Source organism: Tachypleus tridentatus, chromosome 12, assembly GCF_004210375.1.
Source record: "Tachypleus tridentatus isolate NWPU-2018 chromosome 12, ASM421037v1, whole genome shotgun sequence".
In the NCBI taxonomy this organism is placed as follows: Eukaryota; Metazoa; Arthropoda; class Merostomata; order Xiphosura; family Limulidae; genus Tachypleus; species Tachypleus tridentatus.
This window is the reverse complement of record NC_134836.1, coordinates 44,222,102-44,249,176: the sequence shown is the minus strand read 5'-3', so window position 1 is coordinate 44,249,176 and position 27,075 is coordinate 44,222,102. Positions and strand designations below refer to the sequence as shown.

The following is a 27,075-nucleotide window of genomic DNA, read 5'->3' as shown; positions in this document are numbered from 1 at the left end:
CGTATGCATAAAGGTTATATTAATACAGTTTATATCCCCTCAAGCATAATTCTTACTGTTAACTGTTGTGCTCTTACTGATAAAATACATTCTGACATTTTATCGAATTTTCATCACGGTCTTCAGTCGATATTAAAGACTTTTTGTCAGATTTAATCAAATAAGTAGAAATATTTTCATAAAAAAAAAGAAATACTGTCATATATTTGGAGTAAGTTCATGATTTCAAATGGATCATTGACAGCTAGCATACGAATTGAAAAAGCATAACCTTAAAGATAACGTTTTCTTATTACCTGTAATCTCCTAATAAATTATGTATTGTCACTTTTTTCTTTATTAGCTACAAGGTTTAAATAGATAACTTTCACCGTTAGAGAAATTTACCATTTTCAGAAATGTAAATAAATATTACACATATTTTTTTTTTAGTTTTCGTTTGTTTAAAAATGTGCCAAATACTGTGTAATTTGTTTTATTTACAGATGTAGCAGTGAAATGGTTAATGTCAATGAACCAATATCACTTTACAATTACACTATATTAAGGTGCTGAAGCAAACCTTCCCCAAATTGATAGTTGATTTCTCGAGATTAACGTTTATACTACCAAATATTACAGTAATCTTTTTGAGATAATGGTTGCAAAAAGCAACTTCGTACAGAATTAGATGTAAGCATTTAATCAAGACTCCAGTTTTCAATCTTACGCAAGTGTTTATTTCTTAATATACACAAAATAATGAGTGAGATTGTACCCAAAATGTTCTTAATAAATTTTTGTATAAAAAATAGTGATATCACTGTACATTGGCATTAATTTTTTTATTATGTTGACATTTTTGTTTTTCGTTCAGTTTTTCAAAATGGTTTAAGAACTTGTAATTTTATCTATTTGTTCAGAATTTAAATGTAAAACTACTGAAAGGTATCTATATTTAGAAGTCTCCCTTATTTTCGAATGACAAACTAGAAAATAAGTAGATAGTTAACAACACATACTGTCAACTGTTGTGCTACTATTTTCTGGCCGATTAGTGTGATTTAACTCCAATCGCATAACGCAGATACGGTCTTGAAGTACGAAGCGAGTTTAATGTCAACGGAACACCAACCACGAACAATGATTCACAATCCAAACACCAATCATTTTACTACGTCCGTCCCTAATTATTATAGTTAACTATAAGCTAGAACTCTTCAGTTATACCTATTATGTAATATAGATATATATTAAGCATTAATACTTTATTTGCAAAATCCATTGTAAATCCCAGTCGACACCTTAAATTCACAACGGATATCTTTTATGGATGTCAACACTCAAGTATATATTCCATACCCTTAACTGATTTTTTATTATTACTGGCCAGTTGAATATCAGCGCCTGAATTTTGTCTGGTATATGGGATATCCCGAATATACTTGGGAGCTGTTAACATAGACATCATCCGTTATTACTTTATGATGACATCTGGAATTTGAAATGAAATTTTCAAAGAGCTTCTAAGTGCTTACTTTGTATCGAGTTGTTTATTGGTTTATAGTGCTGATTTTAATTACCTATTAACAATTAATGTAGTTAATGTCAATTAAAGTAATGAAGCTATTTATTTAATTATATACCTATATATTCAAAGTATCATTAGGTTTGAATTCTCGTTTATTCTTATTCTGGTTTTTGAATGGTGAAGCTTTAGGAGCTTTAAGGTTCCTCTTTAGCCATCCTAATTAAAATTCATAGTTAAAATAATATAAAATACTTAAAATTTATATAATTTATAACAAATTTGGCAGGAATCCTATAAATGTTTCTGTACAAAATCCATAAATGGCAATAAATAGTAAATTGTTTATTTTGAATTTTGCGCAAAGCTACACGAGGGAAATCTGTGCTAGCCGTCCACCGACAACTCTTGGGCTACTCTTTTACCAACAAATAGTTGGATTGACCGTGACATTATAACATCCACACGGCTAAAAGGGCGAGCATACTTGGTGCGACGGGGGTTCGAACCCGCGACCCTCAGATTACGAGTCGAACGCCTTAACCCATCTGGCCATGCCAGGCCTAAAATACTAAATAAATATTAAACAGCAATTATACATCATATAACATCCACGAATGATTAAAACTTCTCAAAAATGTAAAAAGTTAAATAAAATAAAATGCTTTGTTATTTGTTTATGGATTTTATTTAATATATAGTTATATAAAGGAGAGAGAGTAAAAAAGTATGGCTGAAAAAGGTATTATAGAAAAATAGAAAACACACACAAATAACGTATTTTAAACACTTTCTAGCACCCTGAATTAGGCTTACTTAATTATTCACTTGAAGTAAGGACTTCACTTGTGAATGAGACAAATGTATTATTCATTAATTTTACTTGACTAAAAATTAAAAACTGAAATTTACGTATGCTCATGGTAGTTGACAAAGCTAGATGTTTAGATGTGTTACTTTATGAAACTAGGTAATGTTTATTTTGCTTAATTAAATTTATTTTTAAAAACGTGTATACTGTTTATATTTCAGAAAGTAAATGCTCCAACGAGTTTCATCAGAGACGAATATGATTAAAAATGATATAGTAATATTTGATAGTAAAACATATCATTGATAATATTTTTGACCAATATTCGAATAAGCTAGCAGTATTTTTACCAATGCATTTGAATTATTGGAAGAATTTACAATGAAAGTAATATTCTATAGTTTTAATCTATATAATATTTTTGTCACAAAATATATTAAACGCTTAAGTTTAAAATCATGAATGAAGACAGAAGCTAGCTGAGAGTTAAACAAGAATAAAACTATCGTATTATGTATCCTTCTTCTAATAATTTTCACACATGCAATAAAAAGTCAGAAAGACCACCGTGCTAGTCTTAAATAGCTTCTGCTGTTCAGCAAATTATGAATTTATCTATCTTCTGAGAGATTTTTGTTGCAATTTGCTTATATTTTATGAAGTTCAAACAGTTTGAAAGAAATTCGTTTTTTGTGATGTAACTTCATAAGTAACTTCTTTTAGAATATGTCAGAGATTCTTTATATGGTTAATGTATTAACTCTGGACAAATTATTTGAAGATCTTAACATCGTAATTTTAACTGTCGGTGTTCTTGCTGTGTGTGTGTTACACTGCTGGAAAAATGTCCTACCCTGATAACCAAACATTTCAACATGACTTTTGAAAAGTGTTAATTTATATACGTAAGTTCCACGCCCATAGTGCAAGATATAACATGTTATGATTCACTCTGCCAAGATATTTTACATTCGAATTTTATCTTCCAACCTTCAGACGCATAGTTTTTATCTCTCAGAAACCGTGTCGAGTGATCTCTTTCACTGTGCAGGAATTGGGCCTAATATTCTGAATTCAAACGCTATTGGATTTTACACCAAACGGCTTGCTGTGGACTTTAAGTATGATATATCATTTGCATATGTCGGATCTTTCAGATTACTTGCGTTTTTACGTCTCCCTCTCTGTATTCACACTCACACGAAACATGCCGAATGTAAGTGCCGTCTATGTTGTTCAGACAGAGCTGCACATTTGGGCCGTGACGTATTCGTTAGGGTACATAAAACATCGTTACTTTGTTTCTTCTATTCCTAGACCATCCTGTATTATGAAATATTATCAAGTATGCAAACATTTACTCTATATTTATACAGATTATTTGAATTTTAAATTTACGCTGGATGTGTAATCCAATCATATCGTTAGAATTATTTGAAGTGCAATTTATAAACATAATGAGCAATTGTCAGTCAATATCCATAATTAAGTAATTTTTACTTTATCTATGTGTATAAAGCATTATTGGGGTGGTTTAAACTTTAAGTTTTATTTTACAAATTCTGCTGCTCACAGTTTGGGTTTCCTCTCACTCTTTACATTGCCTGTAAATCAAATTCTTAAGCAAAACTCGACTCAACAAGTAAACTAAGCACTGTCCTTTCGACGTGTATCTACTTGGTACTTGTAGGTTAAACAAATTATGTTAAATTTCAAAATATTGGAAAAATTAAAGATATTTAAGAAACTATAAATTATAATTATATTGTCATTTAATAACCTACTTAATTAGAAATTTAAAATATTGTACTCACACTTTAGTTTCTCGTGTTTCCCTATCATCTGAAAATAAAACACATGCAATCAATGAGACAAAATCGTGCTTAAGTTCAACATACAACTGAATAAGGTCTAAGTATTCCTTACTTTATATTATTTCTTGAACTTATATGTACATATTTTAATAATTCGGAAATAAGAGATACAAATGCCACGAGTCTATAAAATATTTATCAGACAGCACCACATAACACTGAAACTTAATATAATGTACAATATGCACAAAATTTAAATAATTAGGAAGATTAGTTAGGAAACTAAATTCGTCTAAGTGAAAAATACCACTTTATAGTTGATACTAATTATAATATATAATTGAGAAATGAAGGTAGATTTTGAAATTGTAAGCTAATTAGAAATATATAATATTTATTTATATAATTAGTTTGTAACTATAATAAACTTGTAAAATTATGAAATACCACACTTTAAACTATTACCAACGAATCTGTTAAGTTAACCAGATCACCTATGTAAGGCATGTGTCTGATAATTTCTTAGTTCTTTTACATATTTTACTGAATAAGAAAGATCCAACAGTATTATGATAAAAAAGAACTAAAATAATAGACGAGATGCAACGGTTCCTTTTTCTTTGATAAAAAGGAAATATATATTAATAAACTTTGCTTGAGGTCATGGTGTAATACAACACATATAGAAATTTTCGCGAAGTGATTAATAATCAGAAATTGTAAAACAAACCAGCGTTTTTACAATATTTTACACACATTACGTGTCAGAATCGTCAAATTCAACAATTTATTGTAAAATTAAGACAGTAAAATGCTTTACGGGATATCAGAACAACAGCTGTAAATATGGACGTGAAGGGTAAACCAATTGTAGAGAATGCAAGCCATAAAAAAAAGACCAGGGAAGAGTTTCCGTCGGGTCTAATAGAAATGCCCAAAGACGTAAGAGAAGCATGTCTACCTACAGACCGGGTATGTTCTTAGAATCATCGGAAGACTTGGTCAACCACGACCGAAGCGGTAAAAGTAGTTAACCTTTTGGAGAGAGAAAGTCATTAAGACCACTATATCCTTATGAAAAACACCAGAAAAAATATTCCTCTGATCAAGCGCTAAAGACGCCTATATTGCCAGATTGTCAGATCTCGTGTGTGTTGTACCCTTACTTTGTTTCCAAAAACTACGCAATTAGTGTGTGTTTTTTTCTTATAGCAAAGCCAAATCGGGCTATCTGCTAAGCCCACCGAGTGGAATCGAATCCCTGATTTTAGCGTTGTAAATCCGTAGACTTACCCCTGTACTAGCGGGAGGAACGCAATTAGTCTGGTTGATTGAAAGATTCATCGTCAAATACAAAAAAAATCATAGAAGACTCAAATAAATTGTCGTTATATTTGGAACGCAAAAATAGAATTGGATTAACACAGTCTATGTATATATATATACACACATATATAGCTGTATTTATATGCGTACATTCATAATCGTTTGTGAATATTCTTAATCGCACAATAGGGCAATATTGTAATAAAGTACAATATTATTTATTTATATTTAGAGGCATAATGTATAATAATTACCTCTCGTAATGAGCCTCAGTTTTAAAATAAAAACAGCACACACCGCAATGAAAATCAAAACGACGAAGATTGACATGAGAGCTGTCAATAACGCATTAATAGGAATAGCCCACTTCTTTCCTGTAAAATAGAAATATTCCTTCTTTGAGATAGTTCTAATGTATATTAAGTTAAATTGTCTCTGTGATGTAGCATGGGTTTTTAAATAAGAATAAAAAATTGTTATTTATAAATGAAAACAACTATTCATAGATTATATACAAATACAGATTATCTATTTCTAATTATAGTATTTTCTGAAGCATAAATTATTCAAAAACTACTACAAGTAATTGAAAACGGCATTTTATTTTAAATGTATTAACTGGTGCCATGTTAGGTATTGTACTCAAAGACAACCAAAACAAATGTTGTTTATGTGCTACCTACGTCATTACAAAATTCGATAACCATATAAAGCGGGAATTGGTAAATAACAGTGAATTAGTCTAATGGTTATTTTTTAAATATCCATCCGTTAAAAAAGCAGAGCGGAATGTCTGGACTATTTTTCTAGTGTAAATAAAAGATAAGATATTTTAAATAAAAATACAAAATAAGGAGAAAATCATGCTAATTTGGCTGTAACACAAATTTTGTTCCTGTGTAGTGTGTGTTATTTCTTAATTGCTAATGTTGTAAAAGTACAGAAAATGCACATTATTTCCTTCAAACTTTGCTTTTGTGATCTGGATAATGAAATTTAGAAATTAACCTATTTTCTATGTAAAAATGGGCAAATTTTCACATTTTCATTTACATAAGGTCTAAAAGAAACAACATGTGAATCGAGATTTACATGCATATATACTAAAGTTATACAAAAATGTTTAGAACTGAGTAGATTTTCGAGATTTGAGACTGTAATTTAAATCACTTTCACGTATCAGCCGCTAAATATAGTCTCCCATCGTGTTCTCGTTATACGCTCCTTTGTATCGGTGTTCAAAATCCAGTATATCTTGATGAAAGCGCTCCTCTGAGTATGTTTCCTGTTCTCCTTGAATTTATCAATATGAACGTCAAGGATATGAACTTTCAGGGACATCCTGCAACATATTTTGCGATAGTTCTTCACCAGAGCCTCAACCAGTTCCACACAATTTTTGGCTTTGTGATTGCCCAATAAGCACTGAACCACTGGGACAAAGCTACCACAAGTTTTTGTCCACTTTCTACTGAACTTCTTGGGGAATTCTGTGGACTCCAGGATCTTCTTTATTTGTGGTCCAACAAAGACACCAGCTTTGATCTTTGCTTCAGACAACTTAGGCAAGAAGTCTCGAAGGTACTTGAAGGCTGCAGACTCCTCATCAAGAGGTGTGAGAAATTGTTTCATAAGACCTAGTTTTATGTGCAATGGTAGATACAACTTCTTCTGGAGGTCCACTAGTGGCTCACACTTGACATTGTGTCTCCCCACAGAGAACTCCGTCCGTTGTGATAAATTGGCCACTTATATAGCAGAATACGTCTGGAGAACGCTTGCAGCTTCTTCATGCCATCTCTGATAAAATCAGATGGGTCTATATGTTCACTTATACAGCTAGAACTACACTGAAGTGGTGAGTGGTGAGCCCCTTTATATACATTACCATGGATAGTTTTAGAAAATTCTAAAATGTTCTTGAAAATTATCGTAAGTTCCACAACATTCTAGACAATTATTGTAAGTTCTACAACATTCTAGAAAATTATTGTAAGTTCGAGAAAATTCTCTATCAGCTACTCAGCGCTGAATTTACTTGGAATGTTTTTGAAAATAGGTAAATTTGAAAATTTCATTACCTTGTTTACAAAAGCAAAGTTTAAAGAGAAAAATAGGTCTTTTCCATTTACTTTAGGCATAAGCAATTGGGGAATAACACTTTCTGCCCAGGAACAAGAAAAAGTAAAACTTTTGTTACATAGTGTAATACATCAAAAATGTAAATGTACAGAACACGTGCAAAAATATAAAATTCAAATAAATGAAAATAACAATGCTATAGATATTTCTCAGGCGATAAATGTTTATTCATTTCAATACAAAGATGTTGATGAAAATAATTTCTAATACTTTTTATTTTGAATAGTAAATGCATTTGTAATAGCACATAGTTTTCCAGATGTATCTTACCTTGATCGGAATGACTTCCAAATGGTTGTAAAGTGAACCCTTTGTAAAGTACGGGATCACTTGTACCTTGCATGTTGAAAGAATAAATCTTAAAATTGAATGATGATCCAGATGGAAGATTTTGTATAGAAAATACGGGTCTCAAAAATGAGATATTCAAAATCAACCTGCTACTAAGAGATTCTTGAACCTCAACATAAAACTTCTGTTTTTGTCCTCCGTCATAACCTTCTGTACATTCTATCCCTACCTCATTGTCTGTCTGTTTGACAAAGGAACAGTTGCTAACTGGTTCAGGTATTTCTGTTTATAACAAAAAACAATACCAAAATATTAGATTAAGATGAAAAATGATATTCATATTAGCTTTCGCAATAGAAATGTACATGAAAACCTCTATACAAACAGTTATACAAAAAGTTTGATCTTAAATTTTGAGTCTGTTAAAGCAACACAGCTAACATAATAGCGTATAGTTGGATATTATTAAAATCTTAGAAAACAAATGTAATATCTGGGGTCGTCAAAGTATTATAAAAGCAGGACTCAAAATTCCTTATTCCATAGTCTCATAAATTAAGAACTGGTGATTGTTAATGTATGCGTAAACTTCTCAGGTATATTTCACGTGGAAAAGAAACAGAAACAGAAAGCAGAACCTGAAAGAATGTTATTAAACATTACTACGAGAACAATAGTGACTCCAGGCTAATGACTGACTCTGAAACTTAAAATTTCTGGCCATATCCGGAATTTTATCACAACTGTTATAAATGCTAAAATGTCATTATTCTAAGGTTTCGAAACAGACCTGAACAGCCCTATATCCTATTAAACACTGTTTCATGCTTGGTTGACATTAACGGAAACAAGCAATTAAAAGTGGTAGAAATGGTATACAGATTTTAGTCAATATGACAATAATTTATTTTCTAAAATAGTCTTATTAAATAAACAACTTGTGTAAGCACAACGTCTGACAATTATATTTGAAAATAATTTAGCATATTTATACACAGAAAATATCATTGCAGTTTGTTTAAAGTTCATTACAAGTGAACAAAACTATTACTTCTACACTCTAATTATCTAAATACATGTAAACTAGTATTCCACGAAGAGCAAAATTTGCATAACCCTTACATCAGTAAAATTGCAAAAAAGTAGTGATACGTGATGAAAACCTTTAAAAGGATAACAACGACCAAGTTAGGTTAAGGGGCTAGTCTTATATTTTTGGTATCTTTAACGATAGTTCTGATAAAAAAATTATACTTTTTAGAATCATAGTAGTTGATTAAAGCAATATATGTTACTACGATTCAGCTATGGTTGTGTGTCTTGGGAGATCAAAATGAAAGTTATTGAGCTGTTGCTTCAGTTAAAATCCGATTTTAGTACGTCATCAGCTAAGCATAAATAATAAAATCGTTTAAACATTAACCAGATTAACATTTATTTTGCTAATTTACTAAAAATATTCAAAACATTCAGGATATATCCCAAAATAATGAGCGGACAGTTAAAAAATCCTGTATATCTTGATGATACACGTGACGTAATGAACTGGACTGAACTACACCACACAATAGATATTAAAAGTGTTTGCCAAATTATGATTACAAAAAAGAAACGATAATAAAAGTCATGAATTCCCTAATCGAAATAAACGATATAAACTAGGTGGTAATACCTGCAAAATTTTCATTGAAATTAAGGCTTATGTGAACAATTTTCTAGTAACTCTAGCATTTTGCAAGCACTTAATGATAAATAACATTATATATTTCAAGCACTTAAATAAAACAGGGTATATTTGGGAAAATAGGGCAAAATATTATGTTTTGCAACTCACTTAGGTAGCACTAATGGCTTTTTCAAGAAACTACAAACACCATTAACAATTTGTTTGTGAAAGCAAATATATAAATTGTATACACACACCCACATATACATATATAATGCTCTTTCTTATTTCATAATAGCATTTAATCGTACTCTCCTTCATACCCATACATTCAAAAAATAACATTTCAGTATCTTTTTTATAATTTACACCAGAAATTCAAATAGTCGGTATAAGTGAGTACAAAAAGGGTTTAATAAAAACAACTACGTAACAAGTACACCGAACTTATAACATCTATGTAATAAAGAAATAGTCACAGTTTAGTGTTTTTTAGCATTTTATTTTAAATGAGAGTCACTTATAAAAGGGGAATTTTTATATTCTAAAGTGTGTTACTGATTTTTTTCTCCAGTTTGTTTGTTTCACAACTGTCGAGAAAACATACATAACGTCAGATCAGCTAGTAAACAAAACTAAGCGGTAGTTCGTATTTGACTGAATATCAGGATATAATCTGTACTCTTACAAAGCGTTTACGGCTCGAAGGCCTAAGCTCTAGTTTTTGGCAATGAATTTACAATCAAATTACAGTAAGCCCAGGACTCGCCATGATCAGGTGGTTAAAGCGCTCGACTAGTAATCTGAGGGTCGCAGGTTCGAATCTCTATCACACCAAACATGCTCGCTCTTTCAGCCGCAGAGGCGTTATAATGTGACGGTCAGTCTCACTATTCGTTGGTAAAAGATTAGCCCAAGAGTTAGCGGTGGGTGGTAATGACTAGCTGTCTTTCCTCTAGTATTACACTACTAAATAATGGACGGCTAGCGAAGACAGCTCTCGTGTAGTTTTGCGCGAAATTCGAAAACAAACAAACATTAAGCCCAAATCCACACACAGATCTTTTTTCTTCTGACTCAAAGTCACTAATATAGTCTTAATGAGCTATTTATTGCAGTGCATTATAAGGAAATTTACATTTGATTTAACGTTGTATTCAAGTGACTAAAAAGATAGATATAAATGTTAAAATAAAACCAAAGCAAATAACTTTAACGTCACAGTCGATTTTAAGTATACACCTACATCTAACAGTTTCGAGACTGAGTGTGATAAATTTGATCAGAACTTTAAATCTAATTTATTGTAAGAGTACCCTGAAAGCTGCAAGAAAAAAAAATTAAACGATGAAACTCACGCTGTAATTAGGGTTAATACTAACGACAATTTTCTTCATTTCCAGTGTTGCATTACTATTCCTTAAATTGTGTTACACCTTCGTTCCTCCCCGTTACACATAACGTACACTAATAACATTGCGTAGTAGTATTAGCACAACTTAATTGTTGACGAAGTCAAAAGGACATAAAAGGATTTTCTGAATAAATTGTTTCTTAATAGCAAATAACAAAGCTGTAGTAAATCATATCTAATTAGATCTGGACTAAAATTTGTCATTTACATCGTTGTGATTTATAATCATATAAATATTTCACGGATGACCAAATAAAGTTATAACGTTTATGAACAATAAAAACAAATTTTAAACAGATCATAGAAAAATCTGTTTCGTAAACAGTTTCTTGAAAGTAAAGGTGGATTAGCAACAAGAAAAAAGTGTTAAAAGTTAATGACAGCGTAGAAAGTTTTTTACGTATACATGATCAAAGTGATCAAAGTGATTTCGTTGCGATCTGATATTTTAAGAAATGTCTAATCTATTACTATTGCTTTCCAAAAGACAAAATTAAACAATGTTATTTTGTCTCTTGATAAGTCACAGTTCAATATAGCACAGATTTCACACTCTTATTTTAATGAAATATAATTACGTTTGTCAATCGGCAAAGTTTTGGTGTTGTATATTTTAAAACATGGAATGACTATGAAAAAGCAAAAGACAAGACTAAAGGCTTATTTGTGTGTAATCTTTTCCTATGAAATATATTTCCGTTATTTTATGAACGTAGTACTTATATATATATATATTTATAAAGTGCTACTAGTCAGATTAACGGCACAGTGTCGAATTAAAATTATGTAAATATGTAAAATACACCATAACTATGATTACTCCATATGTAAAAACGGCTCGTTTGGGTTGAAATTTTTTTTTTTTATGTAGAGGAGCGAACAACGTTTCTACCTTCTTTGGTGAACCTGACGATGACCGAAGAAGGTCGAAACGTTATTCGCTCTTCTACGTAAAAACCTTTCTCAACCCAAACGAGCCGTTTTTACATATATATTTTTCTCTACAAGTGGGTTTTCTCGACATCACTGATTATGATTACTCTGACCTATCACAGAGTTGGCAGACTTACAACGCAAGAAACCCTGTTTCGATACGCTTGGTGGTCTTTTGGAAGCTTTGTGTTCAACTTCAAATAAACAAACATTGCAGTTGTTTGTACCGCTTATTTCGAACATGTCACAAAGTATTATAACCTTTGAATGTTCTGATATAAAAGTTAAGGAATAGTAAGACTTCAGAGCGAGGCGTTGGAAAATATAAGTAAAGCATTATAGTGAGAACTAACTCCACTGAGTAAAATATAATAATAATAAATCTAAGTAAGAATACTATTAACAAAACATTACTAAAGTCTTAACTGTTATTAGTTGCATGTGATCCTAGTGGGATTGACGTAATCTCAAATAAATTAACGTCAAAGAGAAAGAGTCTGCATAATAAACACATAATTAATATAAAATATGGCACTGAGTGCGGGTTATCAACCAATTTGTGTGGACTAACAAGCAAACTGTTCTTGGTCTGATTTCCATTCTGACTTCTATTCTAACTCTCGCGAAATTATAAACGAGAATCTTAATTACCGTTAGTTGTTGTTTGGTCAAAAATTGTCTAATGGGCGGTATAGTTCATGAACATGTGTTGGAAATATGTATATTATGTAGATGTTTTCTCAAAGCAGCGTATTGTAACTTAGGAAATGTGTTAGGTTAAGGACAAGATTACCTACTGATTATTTCAATTTGGGCTGCGGGGCGTATTTTGCAGTTAATATTGTGGGTTAATAAGTAATCCTTGTCTAATCATATCTATTTGTTTCGTGTATTTCAACCAATTTAATTTGCCACAAATGAACAAGATCGCTTGTGACAAACGCTATATGTTCTTAGAGATACAAGTCGTATTTTCTAAGACGTTTTTGTGTTACAGTGAAAGCTTTTCTTTGTATGAATCAAAACGCATTCGTTTTCTTCTGTGTATTTTGTCCTTATATGATCATATATACATATATATACTATAGATAACAATAATCAACCACAATCTTTAACACATCATACATTATTATATCTAATAAACACATCTGTTTTAATACGGCTTTTTTCATTGCATTGGCTGTACGTAAATTAATTGCTCAGAATAATATATTTATAATAAAATAAGCACAAAGACTCTTATTTCACATTGTTAATTATATGAAACTTCTTAGGCTCATTAAAAAAAGCATTGTATGGTCCATCTCCAGGTGATCCTGTTCATAGGGCGTTCACTGAAATATGCTTTGTCAAAGACTGTCGTCTTGCTTCTCTTGATCGATGTCATCTTCGTCACCGTCGTCATCAGCTTGGGTCTTCTCTCAGCCGAACGCGCCATCGAACGTCTGCAAAGTATCTTTACCAGTAAATACAAGCTATCTCTAAAAGTATTACTATTAACCCCACGACCTCATCAAAATACTATACTTTTCGCCAGCTGGTCGAAGTAAGATAAGGGTAAGTTTGTTTGTTTTGGAATTTCGCACAAAGCTACTCGAGGGCTATCTGTGCTAGCCGTCCCTAATTTAGCAGTGTAAGACTAGAGGGAAGGCAGCTAGTCATCACCACCCACCGCCAACTCTTGGGCTACTCTTTTACCAACGAATAGTGGGATTGACCGTCATATTATACGCCCCCATGGCTGGGAGGGCTAGCATGTTTAGCGCGACGCGGGCGCAAACCCGCGACCCTCGGATTACGAGTCACACGCCTTACGCGCTTGGCCATGCCAGGCCGATAAGAGTAAGATCCTTCTTTAAAAACTAAATACTTGCCACGGTTTTGTTTCTGTCCGTGATTATAGATTGACGAAAGACAAAAACCAGATACGAATAATTTAACGCATACCACGGGAGGCGGCGAGAAATTATAAGATACAAGACATCAGCCATTCCCAACTCTCAGTTGATTGCGTACATTTATATTCTAACTTCTAAGTTGGGTGGTTTATATGTTGTTACTTCTTTAAAATTCTGCAATTGTTATTTATGCATTAGCTTAAGGTGATTCGACTAAAACATTTTTTATTTGTTTCATGTTTTTAGAATATATTCAAATACGTATCATTTCATGCGACGAAATCTCCGTCGGATATCTTTAAATATAGGAATATAATCGATAACCTACCTGCAGGTATGATGGAAAATGAACAAGGGTTTTGCTGCTCACCCACACTGTTAGATCCAGCGCACAGTAAAGTACCAAACTCGTACTCTGACTTGGGTGTATACCTAACGGTACTAACAGTACCTTTAGAAACAAAGGTAAGAACTTCGTGGTTATGGTAACTATTGTTAAACGACCAGCTGAAAATAACATCAGTAGGATCGCTTTTCAGTTCACAAGTCACTTCAACCGGGTAGTTTAATCCTGCTCTATATACACATGTGTGTTGCGGTGCGCATACTGGAGCGTCTGAAATATATAATAAAAATATGATATACATCTCTTTTTTTCATAAAGATCATAGTGCAATAAAAACAACTAAATAAATACCGTAAAAATAAAATAAAAACCAAGTATTTTTATATTAAATAATTTATAGAACACTTTTAGCTGAATCCGAACGTAGCTTTAAAATGATTATTCATAGAAGCATAAATTGACTACAAATTTAAATACAGGAATTACGTATATTATTAAAAATGCATTAGTCGATAATCAGTGCAAACTAACCTATAATTTTACTACAGCAAAATATTACACTGCTATTCTATTGCGAACATCAACTTGATATTTTTGTTACGATTGACCATTTGTTAAACATCGACGAATGACTCCGCTAGTATTTTCTTTGTAAGGTATTTATCGTTATAGCATGAAAAATAATATGTATTATTCATTTTACAATTAAGTTATAAATATACCATTAAAGTTGGCTTTTTTCATTTCTAGTTGTATCTAATTCATCATTTTCGCACTGTAACTAACCAGGTTATATTCCATATGTTAGTAATATACACCATGGCTAATAGTTACACTGATATCTGCGATGCCACTAGTCTGTCATTATATCATTGTTGGACAAGCTTACTTGTGAGTACGCCAGTAGAGTAGAATATACATATATATCGTTGTGTAGACGTTTTCTCTATTTTGTCTTTCAATTATAATTTGAGGCAATTATTATGCTCTTCATAATGCATTAACTTTTTCTTATCGTGTCTCTGTTTTTATTTGATTAAATCAGAAAACAAATTCTTAGTTAACCATCAATATTTTTAACTTTTCGAAACTGTAACTTGTATGTATTACTATTGGCGACTTCATGAACTTTTAGAATGTGAAAACATAATTTTTATCTCATGTTACTAGCTCTCTACTAATTTTGACTGTCAAATTCAGTTTCTATATATTTTGGTGGAATCTTATATCTAAATAAAATTCACTATAACTGAAATGTTTACGTTTCAAAGTTGTTTGTGATTTCAGTCTAAATCACACTTTATGAAGCACGTGGGTTAAATATTCAGGGAAAAAACAAGATTCAGGCATAGCTGTTCTTAATTTAAAAATGTTAACATAAGAGAGGGAGTAAAAAGTTAGCAGCAAAAGCCGCATTTACAGTTACTCATAATTACATATTAGGATTGACTGCAACTTTTACAATAAATTCATCCAATGCGAGGCCCGGCATGGTCAAGTAAATAAGGCACTCGACTAGTAATCTGAGGGTCGCGGGTTCGAATCCCCGTCACGCCATATGTTCGTCCTTTCAGCCGTGGGCTGTCATAATGTTATGGTCAAGTTAGTAAAAGAGTAGTCCAAAAGTTGGCGGTGGGTGGTGATGACTAGTTGCCTTCTCTAGTCTTACACTGCTAAATTAGAGATGGCCAGCGCAGATAGCCCTCGTGTAGCTTTGCGCGAAATTCAAGAACACCCAGTCGTCCACTGTAGTATATCGCGAGTTCGATTCACATCTCGTGAAGTGAGTCATTACATCAGGTTCTACTCAAACAATTATCAGGAATACTTTTATGTTTTATTTAAGCACAACAAGAACAGTATGTTTATAATGTAGTGGTGCTACCTGATTTCAAAAGCCGCTTACATTTTGTAAAGAAAACACAATCAATTGCACCGAGTAACAACAGCGTAACATTACTAAAACTATTTTTCTATTGGTAAAATTGGTAGCATATAGTATTCAGTGATCTCATGAAGGATCCGACACGGTGAAAGTTGGAGAAAGTAGAATCAATTTGTTTCTTACTGAGCAAAAATGTTGTATATTTTATTCCTACAACGTTTTTTCAATTTACTTTAAAAATAAGAAACATGTAATTTGAAATTGTTTAATTAAATTTCTTTAAAACTTAAGTGTATATAAAGAACGTACGATTGTATTGTTTTGACTTACTTTAATTCATTGTGTTACACAACACAATCATTCTCACTCTAACCTACCTCAAACTAACTGACATCAGAGAGTGGGTGTTTTTTTTTTCTTTTTTAAACCCAATGAAAAGTATACCTATTGATCGTACTTCGAATGAATGATTTATTTTTCACTTTTCCTTTCACTCTATTTTCTTTTAAAACGGTTGCTTTTACGGTTTCAGTACAAGAAATAAATATTTTATTTATTCTGTTCTAAAATATCGCACACAAAAAACTTCACTTATTTAAACATGTTATTTCTCAAGAATATGCCTTTGCTAAATGTATGACTTAAAAATATCCCAAAAATATCAATAAAATAAATAAAATAGGATAAAATAATTTTAATTGGCATTTCCTTGTAACAAACAAAATCATTATTATGTTGTGTGATGGATGGATAGGGTAGTGGTGTAAAGATATTCTAATCGTAGAAAGATGTAAGCTGAAATTTGTGCACTTTTTGGCATCATTTTTACTTTATTCAATATAATAAGATTGCTGAATAAATTCTAGATTGTTTACCAAACTGCTTAAAAAAACCGAATATGTTAAACGTGTAACTAATGGGACGATGCTATCCCTTAATATGTGGAAAATAAACAGCTGATATTATAACACGTAACAAAATATTGTGATGTATAATGGGTTTATATGAAAAATATTATTAATGTAATTTATACTTTTAGCAAATAACCAGATATTTTGGAGGTTTAATCTCATTCATATCTTTTGATTTTAAACCTGAGTAGAAAACAATGAGGGATTTCTTTTATTGTTTACATCCAGCAATTTAGCTCGTGTTTAGAGACTTCATGGTATTATTCTACGAGAATCAGAAAATACGCCACGTTGACTACCAGAAAACAGCGAAAGGGAAGACTAAGAGACTGAAGGGAATACTTGTTTTGGTTTTTCATACTTAAACACCAGTTGTCACCATTGTGAACGAAAAGAAGTTGAAATTTCGGTTGAAAATGTCATTGAATATTTTTTGCAGTATACAGAAATTTGAATCATTTGTATTAAAACTATTTTGAAAATGAAGATCAGCAAGTCATGCAAAAATCACAGTAGCCATAAAGTCGTGGTAAAATGAACGTCAGAATGACATCTTAAAACATTTGTTTTTCGTAGGTAAAATGATACGGTTAAATATTAGTCCCTTTCGAGAAGAGTATGTAACACCATGCAAAATATACATTCAGATATTAAACATATATTCACCTGTGAGATTCAGAACGTACAATATGTTTTATTTCTTTTACTTAAGTGAATAAGAGATTAAAGAAATATGGATTAACTAGGGCCTGGGATATTCAGAGAGAGAGACCTGTAAGAAGTCGCCCTTCAGACATGGTAAATTAAGTTTTGTAACAGCTGAGAATTATCGAAAACAAAAAAAGAGAAAGAAGGTGGTACTCAACATTCTACAACATTCATGCTATTCTATACAAATGCGCATTGATTGAGACATCATAAGCAGCATTTATGTTGTATTTTTCTTGTAAGAGGACTGCTGAAGTGAGCGTTGGAAAACTGTCTTCTTCGTGCAGTAGATGGCTGCTGGAAAACAACACTAAGAGTAGTGATGTGTGCTTTAGACATGACGGCCTTACGAGGTTGCATTTTGCAATGGACACTACGCTAAAGGATTATGGTCAAGATGCTTGGTTATCATATGAGAGCAACGGTACGCAAACTTTCTTATGTCGTCCATTTCCTAAACATGCGTTTTATGCTCCCTATCACTTCCCCTATTAATTATAGTTACTATATTACTTAAAAGTAGTAATTTCTGCACACTAGCAAATGAAACTTCTTTATTTTTAAATTGTAATTTCATATATAATTATAGTTATAGTTACTTGTCCCTTTTGGAGAGGGCACTTCAGACTTTGTATACAACTAAATCATAGACCATGACAAGTTGTGGTGATATAGACTGTAATGACAAGATAAGGCTCCAAACTTTTCTAATACAACAGAATCAATCTACGTATAACATGGTTATTGGATAAAAGTTATTGGATTATACCTTGATTTCATAGTTTTAGCTAAATATTTATGGAAAGCTCAAATTTGTACTTCAACTGAGAGAATAGTAATATTTAACTGTAACCCACAGAGTGCACCTATAGCCCCAGTGTTCGACTCTATTATAAAGTCTATGGACCTCAAAAATTGACACTTCAGATTTGAATTCTGTCATACCTAACTGCAAAGTCAAGTCTGACACAGCTGAAAAAAATGGCCTCTTCTTAGAGATTACTGAAATTGTGTTTTCATCATAGAGTACTGTAGGTGCTGAAGAGGAAAGATCTACCTATTAATATAGACTCTTCTGTCAACTGGACAGTGGTCATCGCTCCAATACGCAGAACTCCATGGTACTGTTTTCCAAGAAACGAATGTTGCAAAAATAAAAAGTCACCAAATATATGGCAATAAGAGGAACTTGTAATACACGCTCGAACAAAGCCGATTGAATCCTTTCTTTTTCCAAAAATAAATTGTTATCAGTATGGGACAAGGCGTTCTGACGAAAACAAAGAAATATTGGAAGAAAAATGTCGCCTCTTTTCGAAATGAAAGACAAGTTCAGTTGATTTGTGTTTTTTGTTTGGAATGAAAAATGAGTTACTTGAGAGCTCGATATCATATATAAAAAATAAAAACAAGGAACAAATAAAATAAATTTTAAAGGTAGAATATATTTCCTTTTGATTAACGTTTTATATCTTGAATCTTGTATGCCTTTGAAAATTAACAGGTATTGTCTTCAATTTACAAACCGTCCCTAAGTTAGCAGATTAAGACTAGAGGGAAGGCAGCTAGTCATCACCACCCACCGCCATTTCTTGGACTACTCTTTTACCAACGAATAGTGGGATTTACCTACACATATAACGACCTCATGGCTGAAAGGGCAAGCATGTTGGTGCAACGGGGATTCGAACCCGCGACCCTCAGAGGTTCTATCAAAGGCGCTGTCTTAAATGTACATATAAAAACCGCTTGTCATTCTCCGGAAGAAGAATAGTCAACTATTTGAAAGCATTCCAGCTTCAGTTATCTTTTAAAAATCTGGCGTTATCGGATGTGATGTTTTAAATGGACATACAAATATGCAGGTTATGAGAAGTGAGAAAAGGGAACGAAATTTAAATAGATATATATATACATGTGAATAAGCAAAATGTATGTACAAGTAACTGGTGGATATACTAGTTAACAGATTAAGCTCGGACTGGTCACACATCATCGTTTTTGTATTTGAGCGCGAAGTTTTCGAAGTAATTATATACAATATTTTCATGATTTGTTATAAAAGTATGAAGAATAACATTTTGCCTGTTCATTATAATCTAATACGGTGGTAATATTTAGTGTGTTATATATGAATGAAACCATTTATTCAGTTAATATCATCCATATTAATGTGAATGTTTCTTTTCAGTTTAAACACACAAATGAACAGATATCACGTGATTATGAAGATTTTCCTGAATCCATTAAAACAATTATTGTGGACGAACTCGGTAACAACGTAACCTTTGCATAGATATAAATATTTCTGGACATTGTTCACAGTTTCGGTATCATATATTGCTTGCCTCAATTTTTACTAGACTAATCATTGAGTAATGAAATACTTATTGAATTTACACTGTGTTCGTTGTCAGCTGCCGTTATCACTTGGCTTCTCTTACTGGTTGAGAGAATTAATAATACGGTATCGTTCATGACCAAAATAATAAAGTGTGTGATATGACGAGCTCCAAGAAACAGCATTTGGGACTTTAATGAATGTATCGCTCATGTTTCCGATGTCTCTTGGAAAAACAATATTTCAATAAATTGCTGGGATAAAAATCAGAAAAAATTAAGCATTGTACTTCAACCATTCTTAACGAGAACATCAAGATTAAATAATTCATTATTGTGAAGTATTCTAAAAACGAAGTTTTTGTTTGATTATAGTTTATATGAAAAAGGTACTAGACATAGTCATGTCTTGGATTACATATTGATCTATTACATTCAAAATTATATTCATTTAAGAGTAAAAAAGATTAGCAATAAAACTTTTACAATATTTACCAAGAAGTATTATACTATTCAACCAAAGTTCATACAAACTTGTAGATGTTTAGCAGTTAGTTCTTGTGGAGAGAGAAAAAAAAACTTTGAGTAAAATTTCATGAGATTTGTCAGTTTTCATCACTGCATCTTTTGCTAAAGTCAGCAAAAACCACCAAAAGAGAATTCTGTCAGTATAATTTAAACTTGCATGACAGTAGAACAAATCGATAGAAGATAAAACAAAAATTTATACGAAGAATTACTGTCGTTTTCTTCTCGACTACACCTGACGACATCTAATACTGTCTTTTATGCACATTAATATTACTTATTAACAAAAACAAACTGACAGACTGTTTCAAAATATCATTTTACTTTTCGCCTTGTCTTAATCGTAAGAATGATAGAATTTGATTTACCATTTTGTAATTAATGTAATCCTCTGAGAAAGTAGAAAATAATTAATTCGGATAAACAAAAATAAGATAAGAATTGTGTAGCCGTTTATTATTATTGTCATATTTAGCGCAAGTTGATAGTTTAGGCTTTAATTTTTTTTGTGCTTGTGTCTTCAGATAAAACTGTACACTGCACAATATCATATTAGTATATTTATGACATATTATATAAAATGTTCTGAAGACTCAAATCTTATTTACAAAATTTGATTGAGGATAACACGATGTTTTTATTTGCTATATCATGAGGTAAAACGTTCTTGAGATTCAATATAAATTACATTATTATTATTTTTCAAAATTGTTTAAAACGAATATATTTAATTGAAATAAGATATAATAACATGCTTAAAAATCCATGTGGAAATTACGATTTATTGACATCGTCTGTTGTATGTTTGCTTTTATATAATTTTTGTGCAAGGCTAAACAAAGGCTATCTTCATATATTTGTCCGAAATTATGAACTGATAAACAAAAGCTAGGCGCCTTTCAGTAGTACATTGATATGTCTGCAGATGTAGAACGCTAGAAACCAGGTTTCGATACGCATTGTGGTCAGCGCTCAGATAGAACATTGTGTAACTTTGTGTTTAATTTCAGACAAACAAATAAGTGAAAGACAGGTGGTAAAGATCAACAACCACAATCTCTTTGGTTACTCTCATTTGGCTGAAGAGTAAGGGTTTACCATCAGTCTTAGAACAAAACCCACATATCAAAAGAACTTTTTTTGCAAATACGGGAGGAGAAATATTAACCTTTGGATTTACAGGCTGGATACGCAAATGAAGAAGCCACGCACAGTTCAATCTACTACCTGTTATTATACTTCTTTACCATACATTTTTAATGGAATTTATATTGAGAAGATATAGTTTTATTTTGCTTAGAAATTATGGCAAATGTAAAATCAACCGATCTTATTCATATAATGTTTCTACAACGCAAGAGATAAATACCATATTTGCACAGTTTGCTTACACTGTACCCTTAGAAAGACGCTGTTGCTTTCCTTTCGTCCTTCTATGTTTGTTGCGACGCAGATGTAGTGGCCCCTACTGGAAAGTTGAACATTTTGTAGAACAAGAGTCTGATTGCTCACGATGATTCCTGATGCAGTGTTGGTGTATATTTCTTGCCCTTCAAATTTCCAGCCGATATGAGATGCACTCGGATTTGCATGAATGTTACACTCAAAGTATACGTCATTACCTTCCTGAATATGACTGTGGCGAAGTTTACTTCCCAGACGAAGAAAGACCTGGGGAGCATCTAAGATAAAAAAAGAAATGATATGATTGAAGTTCCTCGCAATTTTTCCTGCTTTATTTTAATAATGCGAAATATAATTTACTACAAAATCCGAAAGAAACCTAATATAGAAATATATATGGATTGTAGTGACGTTAAAAAAATCATATTGAGAAATGCTGATGAGATGTGCAAAGTAAAAACTTATAAATTAAATAGAATAAAAAGTAGCTGATAGAAAGATAGTTGCATTTTTGCTGGCTTATGATTCGTACATGTCGATGCATTTTGAAATGCAATAATGGTTTTAACTTGTATTTGTTTTATTTTGTTTTTATTTTTCTAGTATGTAAATTTTTATAGAAGAATCACGTGAAGCATAATATTGAATATATAACACTATAATATTCAAACAAAATCTTAAACTATTCGTTCACTCTAAAAAATGAATACAAATTCTCTTTCAAAGATTATTTTACTAGTAATATATGCTTTGTATTCTAAGGGATAAGATGTAACAAAAAGCGCAGAATAAAAATGAAATGTCAAATATAAATAAAACCCTCATTCTGGAACAAATACTCCTCCATGTTTTGAGTTCATATGTCATTTATTCAGTGTTTAGTAATTTACTTCATTACGTATGTATATATTTACATGAATTCCATAACTTCAAGAACAAAAACAAATAAACTTTCGATTATGCATCTTAAAAAAGTGTTTCGTATATTTACAAAAATTCAGTATTTTTTTCTAAATATATTTGCTATTGAACCTTCTCACGGATATCTGTGTGACTTTTATGAACTTGTAAGAAATAAGTGTGAAAATATTATAGCTTATATTTGTAATATATATGGATCTTCATACAATGTGTATATCACTCCGTCATAATTCAACAATGTTGCTATTTAAATACAGAATTCAATGTATATTATTTCTCCGCCCATCACTCAAGGTAGAATTTGTGTTTTATATATTTTAAGAACGCGTTTAAATTTTATAATATATAGATATGTATTGCTGTAAATATAAAAAAATAAAAAAAAGTAAAGTTTAGAATATTATAAACACAACCTCTAGACTGATCTGGAAAATAGTTTGCAATACTGGTTACCCTATACATGCTTTTGTTAAGCTTATACACATGTGCTGGTAATAGAACAGTGGTATTATGTTCAATGTAGTTTTGTATTGGAAGTGTATTGAGGAAACATGATTTTAATTAATGACGTGGACTAACGTTTCGAGCATTGTGGTTATTTCCGGTAGAAACTGAGTTGAAAACGATTGATAATTTTATAATATTGCAAGTAATTATTTTAATGTATCACATAATGTTGCGTATTAATTTCATGTGAAACAGCTTTTATTCAATAAGAAATTGTGAATCAGTTGGATGTCAACGACAGTATGAAAATAGTTCTAAATTTTCAAAGTATATTACAGCATTATTTTCAAGAGTTATTATTTCTTTCAATATATTGCAGCATTCCTTTCAAGATTTATTATATCTATCAATTTCTTACAACATTTATTTCAAGAATTATTATTTCTATCAATGGAGACGTTTTGTTTTAAGCCTTTGTGATAAAATAGTTGAACTTTATATATTTACGAAAATAATACTTGATTTTAAAAGGGTTTAATTCAATCTATTGCAGCTATTGTATAGATATTTTCAATCTAATCAATTGATTAAATCATTTTCTTTAGTTGCTTTTATCTGTTTGATTACATCACAAAAACCTGCAAACATAGGCTTAATTATTTACACGCTATCTAATTAAATACTTAAAAATCTCAAGAAACGAGTATTAGTTCATTTAGTAAATAAACACTCTCATGGAAAAAAAGATGAAATAAAAACATAACTGGTGCTAAGGAATATATATTAATATTTACAATGTATGTCCAGCTTAATTCCATCCTCCATGTCACTTCCAGGTACCAGTCGGTTCTCAGCAGCGCAAGAAAGGTAAATGCCATTATCTTTTAGACCGGGCGTAAAAGTAAGGATGCTGGTTGTTATGTTTCCGTTGACAGAAACCATAGACTTCGCAGTCAGCAAACGTACGTTCCCTTTCCACCATGATATTATTGCGGGAGGGCGTGAACCAGCTGTATAACATTCGATTTCTGCTCGTTTTCCAGATGAAAGACGTAGTCCTTCTGCTACTAAGTGAACCTCAAGAGGTCTAACTGGGTAGAACCATGCAAAACAAATAGCATTAATATTTATCACAAGTGATTGAATGTATATATAGTAATATTAGTACAAAAACTCAAATATGCGAAGTATATTTTTCGTTACAGCTCCTGTGAACAGTATAAAATCAACACAGAATGTTGCATTATTGGAGCATGTTGAGTTTGAAACTATATTAACTATTTCTTGGCAATGTTTTATTATAAGACAGAAATATTAAAATACTTAGTGTTATATTTCATTAGTTGTGAATACTTAGGAAAAGAAAATTCTTTTAAACCATTATTTTTTATAATATTTATTTTATGCATTTGGATTTTCGAGGATTATATAATATAATAAAATGCGAATATCTGAAACACAGATGAGACTAAAAATAAAAAAAAACCTAAATTAGGTAATCGAGAGTATTCTAAATTGTTCTTATAAATAAATATATCATACAAATAATCACTTCATTTACAAATGCTATATTCAACAGGTTGTATGACATTTTGTTTGCCAGCTTTTAAAATCTTGTGTTAAAAATGTTCTACATTTGATGTTATCCCTGTGATTAAAATAAAAATAATATGTATGTCTAATGCCAGATAAAAGTCTTACTTGATTTCAATGGATAAACTTTTTTTTTTCAGAGAGACGATTGTTTATTTGTTTTTGAATGATGATTCAGTGCCATTTACTATTCACTGCCAACTTTCGAGTTTTTATTTTGTGAACGAATTGTGGAATTTACGTCAAATTATAACGTTCCCATTGCTGAAAGGGGAGCATGTTTATTAGGAAGGAATTTTGAACCCTGATACTCAAATTGGGATTCGAGCGCCCTAACCATCTAGCTATGATGGGCCACAGAGAAAAGAACGAAACATTTAAGTACATGTTGTTTAAATACATTATTCAGTTAGTTAAAACATTGTTCAGAATTGTTTTTTAGTTTACCGTATTCTTTTTGAATTAGTGTTTCATTCATAACTGTTAAGAGCTGGAATATGAGAACAAACTATTACGAAATACAAAATAAATAAACAATTCAGTGTTCTGTTTCTTTAAGGTTACCCGAAGGAACAGCGGCAACTTTACGAATTTCCAAAGCTACAAATCAGGATTCCATTCCTTCTGATGGACACCACAGATGCTCTAAAATATCCAACAAAATATAACATAACAAAATACAAAAGAAAGTAAACTAAATAACGTGTTTTCTAGAGAAGATTTACAAAAACATTTGGACCACAATTTTTACTTCCAGAGATAGTTAATACAATTATGAATATATCTTGCGCTCTGTAATATTTATCAACTCATTATTTTAAACTCCATAGAATCGCTGGGTCATTCCAGTAAAGAACCTCCCCCCAGTGACACAGCGGTATGTCTGCGGACTTAAACCTTTAAAAATCAAGTTTCGATACCCTACAGACAGCCCATCGTGTTACTTTATGCTCAATTCTAAACAAACAAAGAAAACAAATAAATTCGGTAAAAATTCACTAATCCTCTTTTGAGAAATCATATCGATATTTCTCAAAACACGGCTGGCATGGCCAGGTGGGTCAAGGCGTTTGAATCCCCGTCGCACCAACATGCTCGCCCTTTCAGCCGTGAGGGCGTTATAAGGTTACGGTCAATCCCACTATTCGTTGGTTAAAGAGTAGCTCAAGAGTTGGCGGTGGGTGGTGATGACTAGCTGCGTTCCCTCTAGTCTTACACTACTAAATTAGGGACGGCTAGCGCAGATAGCCCTTGAGTGGCTTTACGCGAAAATTCAAAACAAACAAACAAACAAACAATTTTTTTACAATTCTGAGAGACCCAATTTATAAAATAGTCTGTGTAAAACAAACATTTCAAAATGTAAGTGGAATAATAGTAGTGGGCTTTATGTAAATTTATCACAAATTAAATTTCCTTAATTAAAAAGTATATACTTTAAACGAATATCGTAATGAAATAGAATGCAATCAAAATTGTACTAGTCTTTTTTTCTTTTTCATTTTACAAAACTATGTCGAAAAACAAGCACTTTGAAATTGTTAAGTGGTGACTTACTTTACAGTAAAGATTCATTACATTTTGCAGTCCATATCGATCAATAGAATCTAGTCAGTGAATGCATTAACATTGATAGGCCATAAATCATGAATGTTTTAGCGGAGGAAAAGAAGGGAGAAAAAATCTGAATGTCTCGGCCTTCATAAAGTGTTTTTTTTACAATGCACTACTTGATTATCATATTTCATTTTGTTACTTTGGTGGCTAACAAAACGTACATTGTTTCAAAGGGAAAATTTTGCTTCTGGCCATCCGTTGTTCTTAATTCTATATAACTTTAAATTATGTTTGTGTAAGGTAAATTAATGCAAATTTGCAGCAGTGTGACTGAAGTATGCCCGCTATACATTTTTATTTTTAATATGCAATCGCCTGATATTAAAGTTAAATTTGGCAAAGATATCCCCTTTTTTTACAGTTTTGTATGAATTGATGATATATATTCTATGATTATACACTTGTGCAATTTGATTTTCAAGACTTACATCCGTTAATCATTTTTATCTTTGGAGCACTTTTGTAAAACTTAACTTGAATAGCTATTCTACGTGTGAAGGTTCATATTTTCATTTTACCCCACTCCCTAAAAAATAAAACAACAACAACGTTAATGGATGGGCTTCGTAATAG

At 31.5% G+C, this 27,075-nt stretch overlaps 1 protein-coding gene across 1 annotated transcript in view; it reads right to left on the bottom strand.

Moving 5' to 3' along the window:
- Positions 1-27,075, bottom strand: part of LOC143234985 (synaptogenesis protein syg-2-like) — a 95,275-nt gene that overhangs the window by 18,531 nt on the left and 49,669 nt on the right. The window contains exons 5-10 of the mRNA XM_076472679.1: positions 24,087-24,383; positions 21,912-22,202; positions 14,131-14,418; positions 7,871-8,173; positions 5,713-5,832; positions 4,133-4,160 (exon numbers count right to left, since the gene is read on the bottom strand). Coding sequence (XP_076328794.1) covers positions 4,133-4,160; positions 5,713-5,832; positions 7,871-8,173; positions 14,131-14,418; positions 21,912-22,202; positions 24,087-24,383 — 1,327 coding nt within the window. The remainder of the gene's footprint in view (positions 1-4,132; positions 4,161-5,712; positions 5,833-7,870; positions 8,174-14,130; positions 14,419-21,911; positions 22,203-24,086; positions 24,384-27,075) is intronic.